The following is a 24,174-nucleotide window of genomic DNA, read 5'->3' as shown; positions in this document are numbered from 1 at the left end:
CTATCCCCCCAATTTTGTATCGCAATGTTATTAAGAAAATTGAACAGCCATCGTGCTATTATTCCAAGCGTCGGGAGTGGAATAAACCGCATCGAAAGCAAACTGGTCGCGATATCGTTCCACTTTGGAACGATATCGATCGAAACGATCGCAGTCTCCTCTCGAAAGGATCGAGGCCCGTTAATTACACGCGTATGACGTGCACATTAAATACAGGAGAAGAAAGAAGAAGAAGGAGAGAAAAAAAAAAAGAGGAAAAATCGACGTGTCCCCAGCGTCTAACGATCTCTCCACCAGGAGGCAATTAATCTAACGATACGAATCTCTTCTCTCTATCTACACTCCCCGTCAAAACTACTGTTAACGCGAGGCCCCTGATTTTCGATGTTTTCGAAAGAACTTTTCCTCTTGGAAAGGAGAGAAAAAAAAGAAAGTCCTACGACAATAAATCATGGATCGATCCTAGGGAAGGATAGACTTGCATCCGATTTATTTTCTCTCGAAATAAAAAAGAAATAAACGGTGAATCGCGTTTAAACTTGATGTCGTCGAGAAACACGCGTTTTGGAGAATAACTGAAAATATATATATAGGCTCTCTCCCTGTAATTTTTGCCGCGGAGTGTATCTCTCTTTCCCACCCGGGAAAGTTTTCTTTTTCTTTGCGGACAAACGTTAATTAGAAGCAATATATTATCCACGGCCGCTTATCAGCGGAAGAACTTGAATAATTCAAGGCGTGATTACCGTCAAGGTGAGCCGGTCGTAGGGTCATTCTTCGAACGGGCGGCCGCAGCCTCTGGCAATTAAATTTATCCAGCGAGGGGAGAGAGAGAGAGAGAGAGAGGGAGAGGCCGATTCCTTGCCAGACGGAAAACCATTTCCACCGCAAGGAATTTTGTTTGTTATGCCTGCGTCATCGTGGATGCCAGAACGATAATGGAACCGCGATCTCGCACGAAAACTACATCACCCTCCCTTTTTCTCTCCACTCGTGTATATATATATATATTATGTATGTACGTATGTGTATACGCGAGGTGTGAATGCTCGAAGGATAAAACGCTCTCCTTCGTTTTTGTCGAATCGTTTTTGCCGGAGAAAACGGGTTGAAAGTTGGAGGAGGTTTCTCCATTCTTTTATTTTTCCGCGCTTCTTTTTTTATCTAGGGGATAAAATTTAAGTCGTATAACAGCGCAATTGCAAAAATGAAGAAAAATCGGGAGTGAAGATCGCGTTGGAAAATATTTCAGAATTCTATTCCGCGCCTGTCAAGCGGGATTTTGGGAAAAATTGGAAAGATTCTTTGGGCGAGAAAAAAGATTCGCGAGTGAAATAATATCACGCTCCTTCTTTTCTCGAACGTCAAAAAAGTATTCTCGTGGCGAATGTTCCGAGTTTATTGCGCGACGAGCACCTACATAGCTGCGTCGGAATTTCGTGTTCCTCTCGGCGGAACACGAAATCGCCTGCAACTGCCGCTCAGCTTTTGCTATTTTTACTCCTTTTAGTCGGTGCACAACCGCCTCCCGTTCCCGCGACACAGGTTCGCGAGCCTCGAAAACCTTTGAGAAATAAGAAAAAGTGGAAAAAGGATTACCGTTTTTATACAGGCTGTTCGAGAAGGGACGGAATAGGAGAGAATCACAAAGGTCTTGCATCTTTGTGGAATTGAAAATATAATCAGAGTCGAGGTTCTCTCGCGTCGAAAAATAATTTTTATCTTGTCCTCGTTTTTCTTATTTTTCTTTTTTTTTTTAATACACGAACTGAATAAATTGCCAATTATCCGCAAAGGGATGCGTTTCTCGTACTAGCTATAATGCTCGTAAATATAAATATAGCCGGAAAACACGAGCTCGATGGAATATCCACTGTAAATGTGGCCGACCATCGAACGATCGACTTAAATCGTCGGAGGAAGAAGTCAGAGAAGTGGAGAAGATCTAAACTTTTCAAGGGGGATACGAATGTAAAACACGTTGGAATCGTTCCTCGTTCCCGTCGTGTTTACGATCGGTTTCTACTACCAACATCGAAAATATACGAAAAATCAATTTTCGACGATATTGTTTGCGATCGTATCGCAAAGTTATTGAAACGTATATAAAATTATCGTTCCTCGTGTTAATTTTAATCTCACGGCAAAACGGGAGGGAAAGTTTATCACGCGAGTTAAGAAGTTTCTTTGGAAAAGAAGGATCGATCTAAAGTTAGATCGGCTCTGCATAATTTCTCTTCGACGCGTGTACAGTTTCGGTGTTGCTAACCGAAGAAATACCGCTGAATAGACAACAAGCTTCCACTCTCGCTCGACCACGAGCGAATATTTCGCGTTCCTCGCGCATATTTTAAAAGACATATATTTAAAAGCCTTATTTCCCTCTCTTTTGCCCGAGATATATCATTTGCCCAACCTTTCTTCCCGCCTTTTTATAATAAAAAGCGATCGTTGCTCGAATAAAAATTTTCATCGCGAAAACAGACGATATAATTCCTTGCCTTTGGCGAGTTAACAAAAGTGTTACAATTCGTTCTTTCTAACTCGACCTCTAACAAAAAAAAAAAAACAAAAATAAAAATAACTAATGATCTAAAAAATTCTTCCAAGACTAGAGAGATCGAAGGCTCGTACGAATGATTAAAATTTCAAATATATTCGAAAACCAATATCTCCACGTTGTAAGAGAGAGGGGAAAAAGGAATTTTCGTCGACCCAAATACACCCACAAATACAACGAGGCGTTGTTCACGAGAAAATTATCGAGAGGAACCACAAGATTCGGTCTTCTCCGCTTTCGAAAAAGTTTTCGAGCTGCCCTCTCCCCCCCCCTCGCTCCTTGATAATACGTGAAATATTCGAGTAATCGTGCGGCAATCGCGTCGTATTTCCACGAGCAAAAAACACGGGGAAGGGGGAGGGGGAGAGAGAAACTCGGGCGGAATTTAGCCGAGTCCGTGCCGCCTAAGATTTCTTGCCCGTTTCGACGAATCCTAATTGGCGCCGTAAAAGCAACTCGGATTTACTCGCGGAATTTCATTTCTGGCCATCGTGTTTACGCGACACGCACAATGAAATTCCGGCCGAAACCATTCTTTCACGATAAACAGATTTTTTTTCTTTTCTTTTCTTTTTTTTTTTTTTTGGTTTTATTTACTCTCTGACCGATTTCGTTCCGTCTCGATCGATCGATCGACGGTTAAAAAACGTTATATCGCGAGAACGAGTATCTATCCAGTGGCGCGTGTAATGTTATGACAGATTAATATTGTAGTAGGTGTAATATTACTATTCCAAAGCTGGAATTAATATATTTCCTCTCTTCTCTTAAGGATTTAATATTATTTCAGATTATTCGGATAAACTGTAGTTGAAATTAATAAAACGAACAATTTGGTTGAATACCTTTCAATATTCAAAATAGGTTAAGAAAACTCGTTACAAGCTAATTTACGAATCTTATCCTGAAATTGGACAGGTCTAAATTAGATTAAAATCTTCGTCGAGAAAGAAAGATTCGTTCCGTTCGACGAAAAGAGAAATTTCTTCTCCGAATAATCCATCCATTTTTCGGCTTATCTTATCCCCCGTTCGAGAAAATCTGGTGAATTTGAAAATTATCCGATTTCACTTTCTCACTTTCACCTATCGTATTTTCTTTTTCCTTTTTTTTTTTTTTTTCAAATCTCTTTACAGACCTCTTCCCGAGACCCTATCCTCTCCTTTCATCCTCCCTTTCCTTCATTTCCCTCGTATCCGGAAACGAGAGAGGATTTCGCTTGATCGGGTTGCCTCTCCTCTCGCGCGACAGATATAATTGCGAATGAGATTACACCCTCGTGCGAATCCTATTCAACGCTCTCAACGTTGTGCATCCTCGTTTCGTGCACTTTTGCCAGAAATGGAAATACATACCGGTATGATAGAAGAGCGAGAGAGAGAGAGAGAGGAGTTGAATTTTATCGGATAACGACGCGTTCGTCCATTATAATTGTAAAGCAAAAGATTGTGTAACTACACCCTATTCGACGATGAGCGAGCGATCCTTTTTACTTCTTGCTTTCAAATGTAAGAATGGTGAATGCATTTGAGTGAAAAGTCTGTGGAGAGTTGCGAATTTACTTTTTCTAAGTGGACGTATTACGATTGAAATTTGGGAAATTTGATAGATTTTGATAGACGTGGATTAAATTAGGATTGGATTCGCTTCTATTTGTTGTTATTTTTCGACGAGTATATATGGAAAAGGAAAAATAAAACTTGGGTTTCTAGAAAATAATATTGTATTTCCTCATAAATTATAAAAGGAATAGAAAAGATGGCGAATTGATAAAAGGGAAAAATAATGGTGGAAATTTATTTTCGCCCGACGAAATAACAGTATCCAGTAACGCGTGTTTAACAAGGAAAATAACGACTGTGCATGCAAGATGATCTCTGTGCAAAATAGATGCAGCAGATTAAACGCGTACAACACGATATTATCGAAAGCTAAAATTCAAAGTTAATTAAGGGAACTGAAAAATCTCGGATTAATTCCAACTTCCACGGATCGGATTAACATCTATTGAATCTCGTTACGAAACGCAAAAAAAAAAAAAAAAAAAAAAAAGAAAGAAAGAAAGAAAAAGGAAAAAAATCCATAAATTATGAAACATCGTAAGGAAAAATCAATCGAACAAAGAATGGAATATCGAGTGGAAAATATGGAGAAAATTTATTCGAAAATATTTGTTCGAATAAAATATTATAATCTCGTTCTGCACGAAATAACGCGCATATGAAATTCCATCCTTTCGAATAAAATTTTAACCATTACCCCGAATCCAAAGATCTTCGAGCTCTTGGAAAAAAAAAAAAAAAATCTCAAATTTTCTAAATCAATCTAGAAAAAAACAATTGCTACATACTCGAAAATACGCGCGATACGATTGACACAACACGTAGAGAAAATTCAATAGATGGAATTAAGAAAAAGATTCTTCACACGCGAATGGAATAACCACGACGATTTCTCTCTTATTTTAAACCGTTTTTTCTTTTTTTCTCTCTCTCCAATTTTCTCCCCTTCTGAAAACGCGTAACTGTATCGCGTGATACGCACTTCCTCCGGGTGAATTCTTTAATAAACTAGTTTCGAGCGAGCAGCGTTTCAGCTGCATCGCGCCGCTCAGTTTTCTCGCTCGAAACGCGTGGAATTCCGCGCACCAGTTGGCATTTTGACCGAACAGAAGCTTGATCAGGGATACCGTTAGCAAATTACCCGCCCGTTAAATTTATATCGAATCGATAGAACGGGCGAGATACCTCCTCGTCCTTTTCGATCATTCTCAGATTGGAAGGGATTATTTCGAAATTATAACGCTTCGCTCGAGCAAAGATTCTTCGATCTGGAATTTTATCGGGACAGAACGATCAAATCGTGATCCAGAAGGATCGAGCCTTTTTCAACTCTTTCGAACGAAATATCGAACGTGAAAATTTAAATATTGTGAATTTTTTATTATTCTCGAGAGAATCGCATTAATTCGAGCACGGCCAAGAAGAAGAAACTGCAACGTTTTATCGCGAATCGCGCTTAAAACTCTTGAGATCTATTTTTAATAGAGTTTTCCAGCAACATATACGAAAGCAAATAAATACGAATGTCGAGAGGGTAAACAGGCTATTTGAATGTAATCAGTTTCGTTTCATCAGGATATACGCGGAGAAGATCGTCGTGTTAATAATTATAAAATATGCAAAACTATTACAAGATTCGTGTAATTAGGAGAAAATAATTCTAAATTGCTTCGTTATCCCGAGAAACTGATTATATTATAAGAAACCATGGGATTAGAAAGAATAATTTATTGACGCTAAAAATCTCGATAATAAACTTTACGCGCTTGTTATAATTTAACTATCACTGAACTAAAACAGGGAACAACTAGGGATAATTGTTACAATATTATATCGAGAAGAAGTCACAAGTTCAAAAAAGAAAAAAGTTCCGCTTGTTAAAAATTAAAAAAAAAAAAAAAAAAAAAAAAAAAAACAAGGTTAATTACAAAGCGAAAAGAGTTATTTAAGTTCGTTTTTCAGACTTCCTCGATTCCCCCCTCCCCCCTCCCCAATAATAAAATAAATAAAAAATGCGTAAAAGATCATTAAGCGCCTATCACCTGTTCCACCATTCCAGTCGGTCGGTCTAATGAAAATTAATCGAGAGAGCAAGACGCGGGCAGGTGTTATGATAATTCGTTTAAATTAGCCCGGGTAAATATCCGTATGCAAAGTTATGCAGCCGAGTTAAATGGGATCACCTTGGTACGCGAGCATCGACGTACACCGGCCATGAGTCGTGGCCATTATTTACGCGGATGCAATTATGTTACACGTCCCGCCCGCTCGAGTTGTTGCCTGTATTATTCTAATTTAGCCGCGCAACAACGCACACCGGTGTTTATCTGGATTACAGTTCGGTACTCGATAATAATAGGCATCGTCGCGCCGTTTGTGCCGCGCTTACGAAATCGCAGCGAATCCAATGCTGTTTCTAACGAGGTGTGTTTTAATAATCGACGAAAATCGAGAGAAGACGCGATGAAATCGCGTGGATACGAATTTGCATCGGCGAAATCGTGTACCGATTCACATTCTTTCTAAAAAAGACGTACAAATAAGGATGTGTGATTTGATATTTCGTTGGGGATCGTAGGTTTAGAAATTCGTTCGATCGTCTTTTGATGAAATAGAGTCAAGGTTTGTTTGAAGGAAAATAATTTGACGAATCGAAACGATTTAAACGCGTCGAATTAAATTCTAAGATTTGAAATTAGATTTGAATGTTTTCTGTATTTGTCGGTGAGTAAATTATTGCTTTCCTGGATAACGATAAATTGGCTCTATTCTGGAAACAAAGGAGAATCGGCCTACATAACGTTTCCAATTTATGTATAGATACATATCGTGCCTACTTTATTACATGGTGAAAATTTATAGACTGAACGCGCTACATCTTCAATTTACGAACTTTGATCGAAGCTTGAGAAGTTTAATTGCAACGAACAATAAATCCCGGCGAATACCGATTATTTTATTGAAAACTTTATTAATTCCTTTCGCCAATTAGTCTAACGTTCGCGTGTGTGATTATTCGTTTAATTATTTTTGCCTTAAAAGAAATTTCTCTTTTAAAATTAATCTACTAATTAACCTATATTCGAAACATAGAAACTCAAAAGTTGAGTTATTCTAAATAAATAGAACAAGAGAAGAATTCTTCAATTTTAAAACAAAGAGCGAAATTATCCTAACTTATTATACAATTCATTTTCGACTAGGATTATATTCGAGTGTTACGAGTCATGTTATTACGTAGTGATGTTAAACGAAGTAAATTAATAGCAACGAAGAAACGAGAAGCAAATAGAACAGAGGAATCATAGAAACTGGCTGTGCAAGTCTCGTTATTTTCCTGGCGAAACGAGTAAAAAAAGGATATCTTCGTTATAATGAAAAAATACGAGGAGGGGAAGGATAAAATCCCTTCATCATTTCGATTCCATTCAAACGAATTTTTCACTCAGAAATAATATCTGTCGACGTATGTAGAAGTCGTTGCTCGAATAAACGATCGTCTTTTTCAAAGCTTTTCGCACATTTTTATAAGACTAACACCTATACACGATATACATTTACACGATCTTCCGACAAATATGAAATCAAAAAACAGATATATATATATATATATCCTACGACCGATCCTCTCGAGTCACAAAGACAGTCTCTGGTTAGTCTTAAGACGTTCCACGAACACAGGAAAATCCTCGGAGAAGAGAAAAGAGCATACGACAAATAACGAAACATTGGAATTACTTTTTGATCTTGATTCGTGTTTCGATTATTTTTCTGCCTTTTCGGTAAACCGAATGGAGGTAAAATTGAACGAGCGACTTTACCTCTTACAACGTTGCTCCTCGTTACCGACCGCATTATTCTATTGTTCCATTGTTCTATTGTGGCTAGTTATAGTACAGTTATAAATAACAACCTAACAAATTTCTTTGTGCGGGAAATATCGACGGTATCATGAATTTATCGCGGTTTTGTGGCACACGTATATGTATACCGCGTTTGGTATTGTTATTAATATTTGTATTACCGTTAATATGATATTTATGTAGTTTGGATGAAATAAGGTGTAAGAATTAACGTATCGATAACTATATAAAATAATGCCAATAACGTAGCAAGTCTTAAGAATAACGGTAACGGATTAACGTTTTCGGAAGAATTTTAAAACGCAATTATCATACAATAACGCTGTTGCATTTCATAATTACCGCGTCATCCTAACCTTACATGGAATATTGAACGCACCGAACAAATATTTTACAACTATCGAATTATACATTAATCTTTTCTCCTCGGGAAAATTACTTGTAATTTTAATATTGCGAATAAATTTAAAATGTGAATAAAGGAAAAAGAACGAAAATATGGAAGTACTACTCACCTTTTTGATGGCTTCCAGCGCCGCTTCAAAACTCCCAGCATGAGTAAACCGATGTAAACGAGGCCCAGGTGCCAACGGGCTTCCGACTCCCAGGAGCGTATCAAGCACCACCACCAAAACCAATCACCACACAACCACCGGTCAACCTCAAAGATCTTTCCGAAAGATCAATTTAGTCACTCGAGTCACACCATGATCGTCCACTATGTATTTTCTTATTTCGATATCGGTATATCGCGACCGACTCGTCACTCGATCAATCGATATTCCCGGATTCTGTGGAACAATCAATCGAACCGTTTAATTGGTCAATTGGTTCGCGCGGGAAGCGTTGTTATTCGTGGGAAAATCGATAGTCGAACGAAAGCACCAATCGTAGCGCCACCACCAAAATTTTTAACTAACTATCTAACCAATAATTTCAAGTCATTGAAATGATAGAATATATTGTAAATTATCATTTATTCGAATAAAAAAACTCAAATAATATTTTTTTAAATTTCCGTATCGATATACATGAAACTTTTTCCTCGAGTACATAATGATAAGGAAACTTTTCAACCACTAAAGAACCTTTATAGTTTCTGAGTATTAGTGCATAATATGTATAGGTTTCGCACGTCAATACGGGTGAATGGCCTGTGATCATATATTGAACTGAGTAAACGGATTAATAACGTATTAATTTTTAATGAAAATGTAATAAAATATACGAATAAAATAAATCATCAGCGACATTCATTATCTATCTTATCGATTAAAGCGATTATCGATTCATCGCATTCGAGTATATTTTTTATTTATTTGTATAAAAAAATTTTTAATAAACCGGAAAATATAAATTCAAGCTATTTTGCCAATAAAGCAGTTATTTATATCATGTGTAATCTTTAGCGATTAACGCGGATGAATATATAAATATTTTTATATATAAAATTGATTGATTATTATTATCGAATAATTTCTATCGTTTCGCAAAGAAATCTTATTAACGACCCTGTCAAATAACGAGAATTCCTATGACGGTAGACATCTCCACAAACATCCAATGTAACTTGTACTTACACGAGATAAACGTATGCCACTGATTAATTAGCTGCCAATGATGTCAGCGTTACCTAGGTACCCTGATTAATCGTTCGTCCTAAATAATAAATTGCAGATTGTGATAATGAAGACAGCAATTAGCTCCAATTTTTCGAAAAAACCTGTACCCGCTCTTGGAATCTTGTCTTCAACACTTTTTCCATAATTACGTAATCAATCGAAAACTTTATCAATATCATGACAGTTTTGAGTATAATTTATGTAATGTTATAAAAATGTCGTGAAATCCATGCACGTACAACACTATCCCCGTATAAAGCGTAAAATTCGACCGTTCCACTCATTTGCGTATTAATTTCCACACACTATTAATAAACAAACACAATGACTCATTTAAAATTGTACATAGCTATATTACGAAAGTAAACACGAGTTTATTTATCCTCAAAACTATCAACGCGACGCAGAAATCTAACAGCTTGACAAGCTACAAAAAAACTGGTCCGAATGGCGTAGCTTGAACACACAAATCGATTATTGCTTTGCGATTCTATCAATCGATGTGATTATCGAAATTTCGATAATATCGATATGAAAATTACGTATAGAACGATATTCATATTCACCTTAATAAATATGAAAAAGCATCGGTTAATGTAAAACGAATCGTTCGCGTGGAAACGTTGCTAGCAAAACAAACTTTTTATTTTATTCCTATGCGTCACAATGAATCATCCTCACTTTAAGGAAATCGCAATCTAATATCGATTATATATAACTACGTAATACGGTATAATCGATCTATCTATGCCATGAAATTTCATTCTAATCGAATAATCGTTTTCGACTACACTGACACTCAGAAACTTGCAAGAAAGATATGTGACGCTACGAATTGATGCTGATTACTAACGTTTTCAAAATCTGACCCCGTAACCGCGTTCTGGATGCAGGAAGACGCAAAAACACTGACTATGAGAGGTCGACGACGTATCGACGTAAACCGCGAATATATAACGAACGTCGATCAGGCGGAAGTTGCACGCAGAACACAGACACGAACCGGCTGCACGCCGAACTCGAACTGAACTAAAGACAGAGATGGCAGACACGCGGTGGTACTCCTTCCCGGCAGCTCGCCGGGCACCTCGCTTCCCCCACCAACTCTCCACACGTCCCCTTCCTCTCAGTCACGGCTCAAGGTACAGCCGATACGAAGCGCCACGGGTTACGATGCTAATAATCAATCGAATTAGTTTAATTTACGATTGCCTTTTTTTTCCAGTCTTGAAATGATGTCACAATAAAAGGTATTTTAATTCTATTAAAACTATTTTTTATTATATATAGCGATTTATCGAAAAACTTTCTTTTTCTTAAAATTGAAAATTTGATATTTGGTATTGTATTTTGAGGTTATACGTATATTAAGTGGTGAATATATTAAAAATTAATAATATTAGAAAATTTAAATAAAATGAAATAATAATATGTAAGTTGATTATTTTAGAACAAAATGATTCGATAAGCAAAAGATTTATAAACTTTTAAAATATAAAGTAAAAATTTATTCGAAAATATGAAAGAAAGTTCATTATAGGTGAAGTTTAGCCAAATATTTGACGTGATAAATTTTTCATAGCTTGACCACGTAAAAATTTCCTTTAGAGAGAATTTTCAAACGATCTGCCAATCTAGATTTCAATTTAAATTATGTAAAATGAAATGCATATTTCAATTCAATAATACAATCTTATTTAAGCATGTATTGCAAAGATAAAGATTTTTTCACAAAAAAAATGCAATAATAAGATATTTTACAGTATCGTAACGTTAAAATTTTTTGATTCTAGATATAGTTGACATAAAGCTTGTTCGATATGTGCATATATCTTGGTGATTTAAAGGCAAATAGAAAAAGACGGTAAAACACGTGTTCATTATAAATTTACATCTACTACTCTCTTGCAAAGCTATAGGATTGCATCCTGTAACACGAACACAAAAAGTTTGAAACAAGAGAGAGGATGAATTCAACTAACATTACGTAATCTTCATATTCATTAATTTTATTACAAGATACAGTTAATTCGTAACAATTCTAAAATTCATCTTTGAAAAATAATTTTCTATGCATTAATTTCTTTTATTTCATTTCAAATGGGAAGTAAATTTTATTAAAAACTGAAAATCGCTGTCAAAGTATTAATATAAAAAGATAAGTAAAAAATATATTTATACACATTACTTTACATTATTAATAGTACTAAACGAATCCTTTAATATAAACTCGAACAGAAATGTTATGAGACAACCCTTAACATTTAATCATCCCCCGAGAATATTTTATTTCTCTTGCACTGCTCGCAGCTAAACCTGGTTACCCTGATTCCTTTCTATTTCTAGACCAATGTACCATGAAGCTACAGAGATAATTCAATCATAATTATTAACAAAAAGAACTATGAGGTAAGCTTATTAAACAGAAATAGTTATTAGTTAAAAAATTATATAAATTATCGACAATATACAATATGTAGATAAAAGAATATGCTATTATTTTATGAGAATTTTATAAGATTATAAGATAAATTCATTCCAAATATTTCCATTTAATGCTTAGCAAGCTTATTTAAACGAAAATCTTTACGTCACAATTAAACGTTATCTATTCAAGTACATGATACAATAACCAAAAGGCAAAAGAGTTATTTCATTCTTTCAAATCTTCTTCCAGCTTTGCGTTTCAATGCAGATAACAGAGAACGCCACTTATTTCTCCTCTTTCTTTCCTTTCTTTAACGAAACGAGATACAAAGTCCTAAGCATTCTCGAAGTGCAACACAATACTAAAGATTAATTAAATCTTCGTACGTTTTAAAAAATAGTACTGCTTTAAATTGCAGACAAATAAAACCATCATTCTCTCAAGACAAAGAAAAAAATCAAGAAAACAATGAATAAAGCAATTTCTCGTATTATCATAGAAATGTTCCAAGATATCGAGAATTGCAGTTTACAATCGAAAAGAAAAAAAATTCATTTCACGAGCATCTCCATCCTCGTGAATAAGAAATTCGAATCATGTCCCAGATATCACGAAGAAAGTTAGGAGGCGATCCAACGCGCATATTCGGCCCGGCGTTTCGAACTTTTCATTCGTCGAGAAGTCGGCTCGAGGCGCAACCGAATCGTCGAACGCTACTTCCGACATCTCAGCCCGCCGGAAACCTTCTCCCGTGACGGGATCCGGTGCAGCAATCGCGCAGTTTCGCGCTGGTTCCTCCGATTCGGCACAGCTGAGCCGACTTCGGCATTGCTCGGCCACAATCGTAGACGATGCATCGATTTTTCCTTCATTCGCTGCTGCTGCTGCTGCAGCCACGGTGCATTGCCTTTGCACCGTGACCGCGTTGACACTTGCCAACTTTCCTTTCCAAGCCTTTCCTCTTTATATTCGCCTTATTCCCTTTTCATTTTTTTTTCGTTTCTTAAAGAGATTTAAAATAAAGCGTGATGGATGAAACGTAGGGAATGTATAGGATAAAAAATAAGAAGAGAATGGATTGATTGGATTTTCTTGTAATCGTTGTAAAATTAGGTATTAATGTAGTTCTACGCGAATCTGAAATGTTTTTTATTGATTGAAAAGTTGTAAGGTCGGTTTGCTTTGCGGCTTCATTAAAAATATTGCTTTTAATTACCAACGAGAAAGTTTCTTTTTTTCCAGAGACTAAGAAAGCTGTATAATCATTAGTGTTGATCAATTTCCACGAGGATTTATTGCCCCTTTATGAAGAACTTTTTAAGCTCATTTACTTTTTCTCTTATTTACGAGAAACTTCTGCACCGTTTCATCACCCTATACTAATGATGGACACAAACTTTTAAATTTATAAATTTATGATGTGACTAAAACATGAATAAACGCTATTGTATCAATGAACAATCGAAAAATCTCATCAAAGAAGAAAATTATTAGAAAGAAAAGGAAATAACGTATGTAATTTTCACTTGATCATTGTTAAAATTATCATTTAAATCTATTATTTAAACATAATCTAACTTTGTTCACTTAAGTGTAAAAGATAGATTAAGGTCAAGGGTGAAGTTCAGCGGTAAGAATGAAAAGAAGGTGCAGGTGGAGATGGGTCAGAGTAATTTTAAACAACCGTGCGACTGGTTTCTCGAGATTTCACGCTGGTTCCTGACAGGTAATGCCCTCGGGACGAACATGGAAAAAAACCAAATGGAAACCTAATGTATCGCTTCAAACGGACCTGTCATTGAAACTGATCATTCCACGCGGGAGGTACGGATCCTTGCGTCTTATTCATGACCGACTACTTCTGGCCAATCATCCCGCATTCTGAATGGGCCACCTGCAGTTACGGAAAGAAGGGATGCATGATAAACTCGAACCGTTTGACCAGGTTGTTACCTAATCCTTTTTATTAGGCACCGATCGAACCACATCGATCGTATCTGACCTTCTCGATCACGGATTCGTTTTGTGGATGACGAAGGTAAAAATGGGAGTAAAAAATGCAACAGATTTGATCAAACTAAGAAATAAAATTTTCATTCGAAAATATAATCTCTTTTAGATAGATTAGTCCAGAATCCTTCTTTCTTCGAGCAGATAATGGACAATGCGACGTTTCATCGTGCATGGATTTTCGTATGAAAAGATAAGAAGCGCAGAAGGGGAAAGTCACATGAATCAATGTATGTAGAAAGATAAGGGTTGTTCAAGGACAGCGGAGTTTAAAGGTAGCTCAAAGTGTTCTCGTGATACTCGACCCAATTTCTCCGCCGTGTAATTACTAAGCGAGTTATAAAGCGTGCATTCGTCCGTTTTAGAGACAAACGGTGAATTCCACGTCTCAATTTCTATGGACTCGAAAATATATGCATTCGGAAAGCCATATTTTAGGTAAGTTTATCTATCTAAGAAATACGTATATCTGCCATCTATACTTTATATATTTTATCTTTCAGAAAAATTCTTAATATTAATTAAGAATGTATTAAATTATATTATAATTCAGAAAAATTCTTAATATTAATTAAGAATATATTAAATTATATTATAATTAAATTTTGGTAAAGTATGATATTAAGTTTAAGTTATGGAATTAAAAATATGTTTAATTCATGTCTTATGAGAATCTGACTCATAATTGAATCTTTAATGCAATTTCGCAATTTCATATTAAAAATTGTCCGATAAAAAATAGGTTCGATTGTATCCACGACAAAGAGAAAACATGAAAAAAGAAAATGATGAAAAAGGGAAGAACGAACGCGGTCATTCAAAGACACATCGATATTCCCCATGCTCTCCATCTTGTCGTCACGATATAAAATACCGGCTAAAAAAGGAGCGCTGAATGGCCGATACCTGACTAAAAACCGGACTTGTTCTCGTTACACGAAGCCAAAGAAACGAAGCAGTTGGTTGCAGCACGGTGCAGGTGGGTTGCCAGATGGCCAGAACGGAAACAGTGAATGAAGGAACGAAAAGAAACGAAAGGAACACCGTTCATCACGAATACGCGACAAGACAAACGCGACCGCGCGAACCGAATACCAATTTCGAGTTCCTGTCGCGCGATTCTGGGCATTTATTCTCATTTTGTTCAACACGTTGTAAAATTTCACACAATTATACAGAAAAAAAACGATTTAAAATAATAGTCATAATGGAATTGAGATTTACTTTTATAGGAAATTTATGCATATATAAAATGTTTTTACATTTTAGAATTATTAAAATTAAGTTAATGTAAAGTATACTTTTACGTGGCTATATTTTTTAATTAATAATACGCTATTATTAATCAATCTTCTTTTTTTTCCGTTTACTTTTTTCATATTTAATTATTTTAAATAGAGTGTTTTTTTAACTATAGAATAAAAATATAAAAAAAGAGGGGATCGTGGTTCCGGCCGGGATCGAACCGGCGACCTTCTGCGTGTAAAGCAGACGTGATAACCGCTACACCACGGAACCTCTTGTTAGCAAGATTTTTACTAACATAATTCTTTTCATTTAAGAATTTTTTTAAATATTTTTAAATTATTATAATTTAATGTCATATAACATTCGACTGATTACTATCATCAATTAATTTAACTTATGTTTATTACTATTTTTCTCGTAAAATGGCATTTAGAATTGAATACAAGTATAACTATTGTTATAAATATCATGACACTAATATCATAGGATTTAGTGAATTTGCAAAAATACATAAAATTTTATTATATGTATTATAGTAATAAATTATAAAAGGTGCAAAAATTAAATATAAAAATCTAAAAATTGCTAAATTATTGATTATTATATTCCAAAAATTAATTTTTAATGTGATCGCAAGATATTCCTATATAATACATTTTAATAAATTAAATTTAATAAATTAATAAATTTATTAACTTTTAGTAATAAATTTAATAAATAATAAGATGTTAGTAAAAATTTTATATAAAATTAATAAATTAATAAAAAAGTATATACTACAATATAATAAGAAATATTTAAAATGATTTTAAATATTATAAATTATATTTAAAATTAATTATATTTATTTGTATTTTACAGACATTTTTATCGACACTCGATCTTGCTTGCCGAGTTACGGTTATCAGGTGAAAAAAGACCGTATTCTGCTTCGATTAAATTAAATTAAATTTCATATTTAAAATATACATGTTTTATTCATAAATGTTTAAAATATATTTATTTTGCATAATTGTTTTTTGCGCGTTTTACTTAAAGAATCGATATGATTATGGACAGATGGAAAGTTATTATAGTTCTAGTTTGTTATCTACGAACAGTAAGTTATATATTTTTAAAATAAAATTTTTTTGATTAGTTTTTAAATGTATATATTAAATAAATCGAAATTATAAAATTTGATTTAACTTATAAAAATATATAAAAGAGATTTTATTCATTACATATAATATTAATTATATCTAATAAAAATTATTAAAATTATTATTTTATTTAAATAAAATTTCAAAATGTAATATAAATATAATATAAAAATCATTTTTCATGCCATTCGCGAAAATTGTGTATGTATTTTAGATTTAATCCTATGTTAAATTTTTATTATTGTAAAGAAAAATTGTTACATGCATAAAATTAAAATAAAAATCTAAAAATTTTCACATAAAAATATCATTTAAAATATTTTCATACAGATATAAATCAAAAAATAATATTATAAAACAATAAGATAAGTTTTAATTCGAAAAAATATGTTATGTACATTTTAAAAATATGTTAATTATTATGTACATTATCGTAATTAATTGTAAAGTCCATAAATTAACAATAAAAAACTAAAAATTAATAAATTATTGACCATTATAATCAAAAAAGTGATTTTGATACGATCGATAAAATTCGTATATTTTCGACGGGCTTCGTAACAATCGACGCGCCCTTCCACCACTACGGAAATAAGTCGCGCTAAGGAGGTCATTACTCAACGAACCTTCCTAAGAGATAGATCGGAGCTATTACGCTCGTACTAAATTTACATAAGATCGCGAAAAATTTTTTAATTTTTTATTTTTATTAAATTATAATATTATTAATACATTATATATTAATTATTTATTTTACTTTTTAATTAATATTTGCTTATTTATACATTTATTTATTGAATTATTTATAAATTTATATTTTATTTATTTTTTTAATTTTTTTAATTTGCTTTTACTTTAAAATTTTACTTTAACTTTTAATTTTTAATATACTTTAACTTTTTATTTTTAATTTAATTTAATTTTTATTTTTTTATTTAACAACTTACATTTTACAATTTAATTTTTTAAATTTTTTAATTTAATTTTACTTTAAAATTTTACTTTAACTTTTAATTTTTAATTTACTTTAACTTTTTATTTTTTTATTTAACAACTTACAGTTTATAATTTAATTTTTTAAATTTTTTAATTTAATTTTGCTTTAAAATTTTACTTTAACTTTTAATTTTTAATTTACTTTAACTTTTTATTTTTTTATTTAACAACTTACAGTTTACAATTTAATTTTTTAAATTTTTTAATTTAATTTTATTTTAGTTAAAAGTTTTACTTTAACTTTTAATTTTTAATTTGCTTTAACTTTTTTTTTTTAATTTAATTTTATTTCTATATTTTCACTTTATAACTTACATTTTATTTATAATTTTTAATTTGTTTTAACTTTTAACTTTTAATTTTATTTGTTTTATTTATTTTTTTTTATTAATTTTTAATTAATTTTTAATTTGATTTATTCATATATTTATTTATTTATCCTTTGTTATATGGGTCTCGAAGTAGTCACCTCCTCGTTGGTGAGACCTGGTAATTGGCATCAGTTTTCACATTGTAATTGTAATTGTTAATTGATTAAAAATTAAAAGATTTTATTATTATTAAAAAGATTTTATCAAAATTATTATATTAGAAAAATTAGTTTTTGAAAACTGATGCCAAGCTAAGAACTACACTAATTTTTTTTTTGTATGTTTCAGATTTTTCTAATTTATGTATATTATTTGTTATTTTTCTTATTTTTCTAAAATTTTGATTATTTTGCAAGAAATTTCGAATATTTGTAATTCGCGACATATCTTATTAAAAATATATATAAATTATAATCCAGATTTTGATAACAAACAATTATATTTATAATTTTTCTAAAATAATATAATAATAATTTAAATTTTTAAAATTCATAATTATTTTTTAAGAAATATTTTATTGATAGCAGTATTTTCATAAATAAATACTTGAAAAAGAAAAAGATAGAAAATATTCGAATATATTTTGAATATTTTATTTCTTTTTCTATCCCATCCCTTCCTACTAATACAATTTTATTTTCAGCAAATTTTTGTGACCGCGCGCAATGCGGTCAGTAGAGTCAGTGCTTTGTTTCGTAAAAGTTTTTTTAAATCCTTCAATGGATAACGCGAAATTAGAGTCAGTGTTTGCTTCGTGAAAGTTTTTTTAAAGTATTTCAATAGATAACGCGAAATTAGAGTCAGTGCTACTCCGGAGAGGACAAGGACATTTCCACATCCTTCCTCCTACGCTTGATGATGGCCTTCGCGATGACCTTCCTTTATGGACCAATGGTGCGGCATCAATGGTGAGAATCTTCGCATCTAATGGTGAGTCGCATGCATTTTAATTCCTCCGATCACTCAATCATGTCGTAGGACGAAAGGTCCGAATCGACACGGGTGATTGGTTGTATACGTAGATTTTTGCAACGAGCATAGTGACCACGGGTATACTTACGGGTATACCCGTGAGTAGTAACATTTTCTGTATTTTATTTATTAGCTCAGGCTAGGTCTTCTTGCACATCGCGTTTTTTAATTTAAATAAATATTAATAATAAAAATCTTCTTTTATTTTTTGTTTCATGTAATGTTTTTTTAAAGAAATGATTTTTAAAGTCTTTAGCTTTTCTCCGAAAATGTAATTAAATTATATGTGCAAGAAGACAATTCGCGACAGGTAGATTTCGGAATCAAAGCAAAATTTGAACATTGTTTCCTTATTTTCGAAAATATGCTTTGATGAAGGAATCGCCTGAGGTTATTTCTATCAATTTTTAACTTAGAGTCAATTATTTTATTTTGCATTTAATCTTTTTTTTTTTTTAGTTTTTTTTTTTATTTAATAAATATTTCAATATTTAATTAAAGTAGAGTCATTAAATAGTCGTAAATAGAGTTTGAAATAAAATTATAATAATCTTAATATCTTTTTAGCTCAGGATTTTCAGGTTTAACCCCTTCCGTGTCCATTGCCTCGATCTCGCTCACGTGCCCAGGTGCTACTTGGGTGAGAGAGAGGCAATGGGCACGATGACCATAGTTTATAAGTTAACAGCGACTGACGATGAGTTAGTGATCGTGCACGACGTATTTTCCACATTGTGCGTGTGTGTGTGTGTATTAGGCTGTGGAATTGCGTCGTTTACGATTATTTATTCGACTATTATCAATTCTATCACAATTTATCACCGCAATATTACATCTTCTATGAAATATTGCTAATTATAAATTTCATTAAATATCATTTCGTTAAAAATTGCATACAATATTTTTTGCAATCATAAATATACAGTTACGTTTAAAATATATTTTTATCGCGATTCACGCAATGATCACTAACCATCGTCAGTCGATTTCAGGCAAAAGGTACGTAAAGTTAAAGTATGAAAGTGGTGTCAAGCTCGGGTGACGGAGGCGTCCCGGGACGCTCTCCCTAGTGTAGGCTTTTTGCACCCGGGCGTAATGAATGAGAACCGTGGAGTGAATGTGTTGGTGTGCCTGTTTTGCCATTTTTTAAATATAGCTAGGGAGGATAGGTAGTATACTTTCTGGTGTGACTGTTAATTATAAGTAGGTAGGGCCGGGCAGGTTGTCACAGTCTCTGGTCGGGTAGGCGCGTTCTCGCGTGGCAACCTGTTTCAGGAAATCAAATTTGAAAGATGGAGAGCGAGGCTGAGACGAGTGGTCAAATGTGGTCACTCGTTTCCTGGCCTTGCTTTCGATTTTTCGAATTCGCGGTCGCGGTCGCGATTGGCCTCGAAACGAACGTTGAGCTCGAGATTCCGCGCATGCACGGACAATGGTCACTGCGATCCATTGGCCGTACATGTGCACTCAGCTTTCGCGTGATTTAGTCTTTTTTTTTTATTTTTTTTTTTTTTTATATATGCGAATAGGAAATCTCGAGCCTAGTTATAAGTTTCAGCGGGCATCGCGCCCGAAGGAGGAAGACCGAAGAGGCCCCGACAAACTGTCACGAAGAGGGGCTGCAACGAATGGCTTCTCATTTTTTGGATCTTTTATAGATGCAAAGAATGGGAAGTCATTGTTACTACTTTGTCACTATGCTCGTTTTAGAGTGTGTAATTGTAGTAGTAGTAGTAGTAGTAGTAGTAGTAGTAGTAGTAGTAGTAGATATTGGCCGATGTACATTCCGGCCCAACGTTACAATTATCATGGGCAAACGGGCAATCGCGGTTTTTTATTACAATAATTAGTGTTGCGAACAAATAATAATCGCGTTTGTTTTAGTGTTACGTTTTTATCATCGCGATTTTTTTAATAATTTTTGATAATTAATAATTATTTAGAGATATTAGTTTTCGATTTATTTGTATTTTTATTCAATTCATTTTAAGAATTAGCGTTGCGTTAAAATCTGATCGCGTTTTTTTAAAAGTAGTGTTGCGTCAAAAACTGATCGCGTTGTTTTAAAAGAAGTGTTGCGTTAAAAAATAATCGCGTTTTTTTAAAAGTAGTGTTGCGTTTATAAAATGCCCATGAATCTTCCACTAATATTGTGGAAATTGTGGTCCTGTTTGGATCACCTAATGCAGCTATAAAAGCTGTAAAAATGTGGTCCTGTTTTTGGATCACCAAATGCAGTTAAAAGCTGCACAAAGGTGGTCCTTATAGCCTTTACTGGTTATCTTTTTTTTTTTCAGCGCCCCTAAATATTGGAGTATTTATTAATGAAAATACTGCTAAAAAATTTACTTTTGTAAATACTTTTTAATTTTCGTAACATTAGTTAAAGTCATTATTATTATAGTAAGAATATTAATTTATTTAAGATTCTTACTATAATGTATTGATAAATATTCAATTCATTTTTTTGAGAATGAATGATAGAAATTGTTTGTTATCAAAATTACAATTAAAATTTTTTAAAAAATCAGTATTCTTGATTTTTTAATCATAGAATAATTCTATAAATATTCGAATTTATTTTGCAAAATATCAAAATCAAATTTATATATTTTTACATTTATTTGTTTTTTGTATTTTAGATTTTTAATTTATTTTTACTTTATAATTAATTGTTTTTATATTTAATTCATTTCAATTTTTTTTTTCAGATTTAACTTACATTAAATTGTTTTTTACATTTCATATATTTTTAATATATGTAATATTCGCAGTCCAATCTAAATATTTCATTTAATTATCTTGATCAATTATTGATAGAATGGATTGCAAATATCAATAAAATCTGTATCAGGATATTCTCGTTGATACTTTTTAATTTCTTATTTTATTTTTCAATTCTTTAAACTAAGAACATATAAATTTTTTGAAGCAACTAAAATTTTAGTAACTTTATTTCTTTTCTTCCTTTTTCAACGAGAATATCCTCGATACAATTAAATAAATAATAATTAGAGTAATCTGTATTTACTGTACGTATTTCGTATCAAAATATTCTCCCTAACTTAAAGCGAAAACAAAAAACTAAATTATTTTATTCCTCCAATGGATGATTTCTTTTTTTTGTTTTCATTAATTCCATCGTAAATTTCCATTTCTCTTCGAAGTATTCGTTTCTTTCTTCTTGAATTTATTCCTTTTTATTCGTTGTTTTAAGGTGTTGGTTTTTCATCGCTTTTTCTAAATCCGATGGCCAGTTGTCCACGCTCTGATCGATTGGTGTCTTCGATACTCGATCAGAGTTAGATCTTGTAGTGAAACGTCGTCTTCGTAATTCGGCTTCGGTGGTCAAGCATTTATACCTTGCTCCTTCCTGTGTCGTTTGGGACATAAGGCGTTCAACTATTAGGTCGTTGTCGTAACTCTCGATTGGTCATGATTGGCGAGTATCATCTGTTTTTGTAATCGATTTTTGTAAGTCCATTGATGTAAGTCGTGATATGAGGGCGATGGAGGAGGTTGATTTTTCAAGTTCTTCTTCTTTCTCATCGATCGCGTATCTCAGGTTCTTCTTCTCAAAATACTCATCATTTTTTTGGCTCGCATTTGGTTGTTTTTCTGAACATTCATTCATTGTTTTTTGTATTGTTTAATATAAATAATTACTATTTTAAATTTTTCCTTTTTTCGCTTTAAGTTAAACGGAGAATATTTTTGATACGAATGCCATTAATAAAAATGTTATGTATTATAAATTGTAATAATATATAATTAGTATTTAAATTTAGTATTAAGATATAGATTAAGTTAGTATTAAGCTATCATTGTTAATTACGAGCGACGAATGTAAAAAACTATTGTAAAAATCATTGTAAAAATCCATTTAATTTATTTGAATTAATCATTAATTTTAATATTTTTTTTTTTTATTTGTTAGGTTTAGGTGGGTCTCGATGCGTAGTCACCTCCTCGTCGGTGAGACCCGGTAATTGGCATCGCTTTCCAAAATTTTTTTTTTTTCAAAATCCTATATTAAAATTTATTTTATTAAAAAGTTTTCGAAATAGTTTTAAATTTAAAAATATCAAATATATTTTATCAATAATAGTGTATGGAAAGCGATGGCAAGCCAAGAACTACGCGCATCTGCAGTCCAGTTTAAACTTTACATAATTTTAATTTTAATTTTAATTTTAATTTTTAATTAATTAATTAAACTGGACTGCAGATATTAGTAAAATAAGTTAATGTAATTTAATATAAATTAGATTAAGTTTATTGTAATAACCGCGATCAAGATATACTCCCTAATTTAAAGATAAAAATTTTCAATTCTTTTTAGTCTCCTTTTATATTCTCTCTTTTCGTTTTCGTTATTTTTCATCCTCAATTTCTATTCTTATTCGAATATACTTTTTTACTTTCTTCCTTAATTTATCCTTTTGATTTTTTTATATTTTCTTTATCGCTTATTTCAATCTCGTATCATGCAACAGTGGTAGAAGTCATTGGGCCGGTGCTCTATTTCCGGTGATCAGTTAAGGGTCCGCGCTCTGATCGATTGGTGTCTTCGGGTACTCGATCAGAGTTAGGTCTTGTAGTAGAACGTCGTCTTTGTAATTCGGCTCCGGTGGTCAGGGATTTATACCTTGCTCCTTCCTGTGTCGTTGGGACATAAGGCGTTCAACTATTAGGCCGTCGTCGTAACCCTCAATTGGTCACGACTGGCAAATATCATCTGTCCATTGACTTTCGTAAGTCCACTGACATAAGTCGTGATATGAGGGCGATAGAGAGGGTTGATTTTTTTAATTTCTTCTTCTTTTACATCGATTTTTCTTCTAATTATTTTCTGACTTGCATTTGATTGCTTTTTGAACATTTCTTTCCTTTTTATATTTTATAATTTTGTTTAATATAAATAATTACCATTTCAATTTTTCTTTTTTTCGCTTTAAGTTAGACGAGTGTATTCTTGATACGGATGTTATTAATAAAAATGTTATGTATTATAAATTGTAATAACATATAATTAGTATTAATAATTTAGTATTAAGATATAGATTAAGTTAGTATTAAGCTATCATCGTTGGACAACGTGGGATTAATTATAAGCGACGAATGTAAAAGACTCTTGTAAAAATCATTGTTAAGATCCATTGTACATTAATTTATATAATTATGTTATTTCATAATGTATTTATAATTTGTAATTGTATTTATTTTATATTTCTTTATTTATCTTTTGTCGTTAACTAATCTTTTATATTTTATTTGTTATGTTTCATATGTAATTTATTTGAATTAATCATTAATTTTAATGTTTTTTTGTTTGTTTGTTTGCTAGCTTTAGGTGGGTCTCGATGCGTAGTCACCTCCTCGTAGGTGAGACCCGGTAAT

At 32.5% G+C, this 24,174-nt stretch overlaps 1 protein-coding gene, 2 long non-coding RNA genes and 1 other non-coding gene across 7 annotated transcripts in view; 2 read left to right on the top strand and 2 right to left on the bottom strand.

Annotated features, from left to right (window-relative positions):
- LOC100871671 (uncharacterized) overlaps positions 1 to 10,638 on the bottom strand; it is a 264,058-nt gene extending 253,420 nt beyond the window's left edge. For 3 of the 4 annotated variants that reach the window (XR_015291880.1, XM_086907490.1, XM_086907493.1), the window contains exons 1-2: positions 10,461 to 10,638; positions 8,501 to 8,776 (exon numbers count right to left, since the gene is read on the bottom strand). Coding sequence is in view for 3 of the 4 variants with exons in the window: in XM_086907490.1 (XP_086763616.1) it covers positions 8,501 to 8,541 (41 nt within the window). In the remaining variant the exon portion in view is untranslated. Of the gene's footprint in view, positions 1 to 8,500; positions 8,777 to 10,460 lie in introns of those variants that run through there. The other variant, XM_086907491.1, reaches the window with a different exon arrangement.
- Positions 10,639 to 10,754: 116 nt separating this feature from the next.
- On the top strand, positions 10,755 to 11,738 carry LOC147657736 (uncharacterized). The gene is made up of 2 exons (XR_015291879.1): positions 10,755 to 10,857; positions 11,401 to 11,738. It is a non-coding gene; the product is annotated as an uncharacterized LOC147657736 (long non-coding RNA).
- Positions 11,739 to 13,277: 1,539 nt separating this feature from the next.
- Positions 13,278 to 15,390, top strand: LOC100871553 (uncharacterized). The gene is made up of 5 exons (XR_015291878.1): positions 13,278 to 13,546; positions 13,628 to 14,073; positions 14,155 to 14,320; positions 14,411 to 14,483; positions 14,788 to 15,390. It is a non-coding gene; the product is annotated as an uncharacterized LOC100871553 (long non-coding RNA).
- A 100-nt stretch (positions 15,391 to 15,490) lies between these two features.
- On the bottom strand, positions 15,491 to 15,563 carry TRNAV-UAC (transfer RNA valine (anticodon UAC)). The gene has a single exon. It is a non-coding gene; the product is annotated as a tRNA-Val (tRNA).
- Between the last annotated feature and the right edge of the window lie 8,611 nt (positions 15,564 to 24,174).

Source organism: Apis florea, unplaced genomic scaffold (assembly GCF_048593485.1).
Source record: "Apis florea isolate Af1SG1 unplaced genomic scaffold, ASM4859348v1 contig_2897_pilon, whole genome shotgun sequence".
NCBI classification, from domain to species: Eukaryota; Metazoa; Arthropoda; class Insecta; order Hymenoptera; family Apidae; genus Apis; species Apis florea.
Note: the sequence above shows the minus strand (reverse complement) of the source record. Positions and strands in the feature narration are given on the sequence as shown.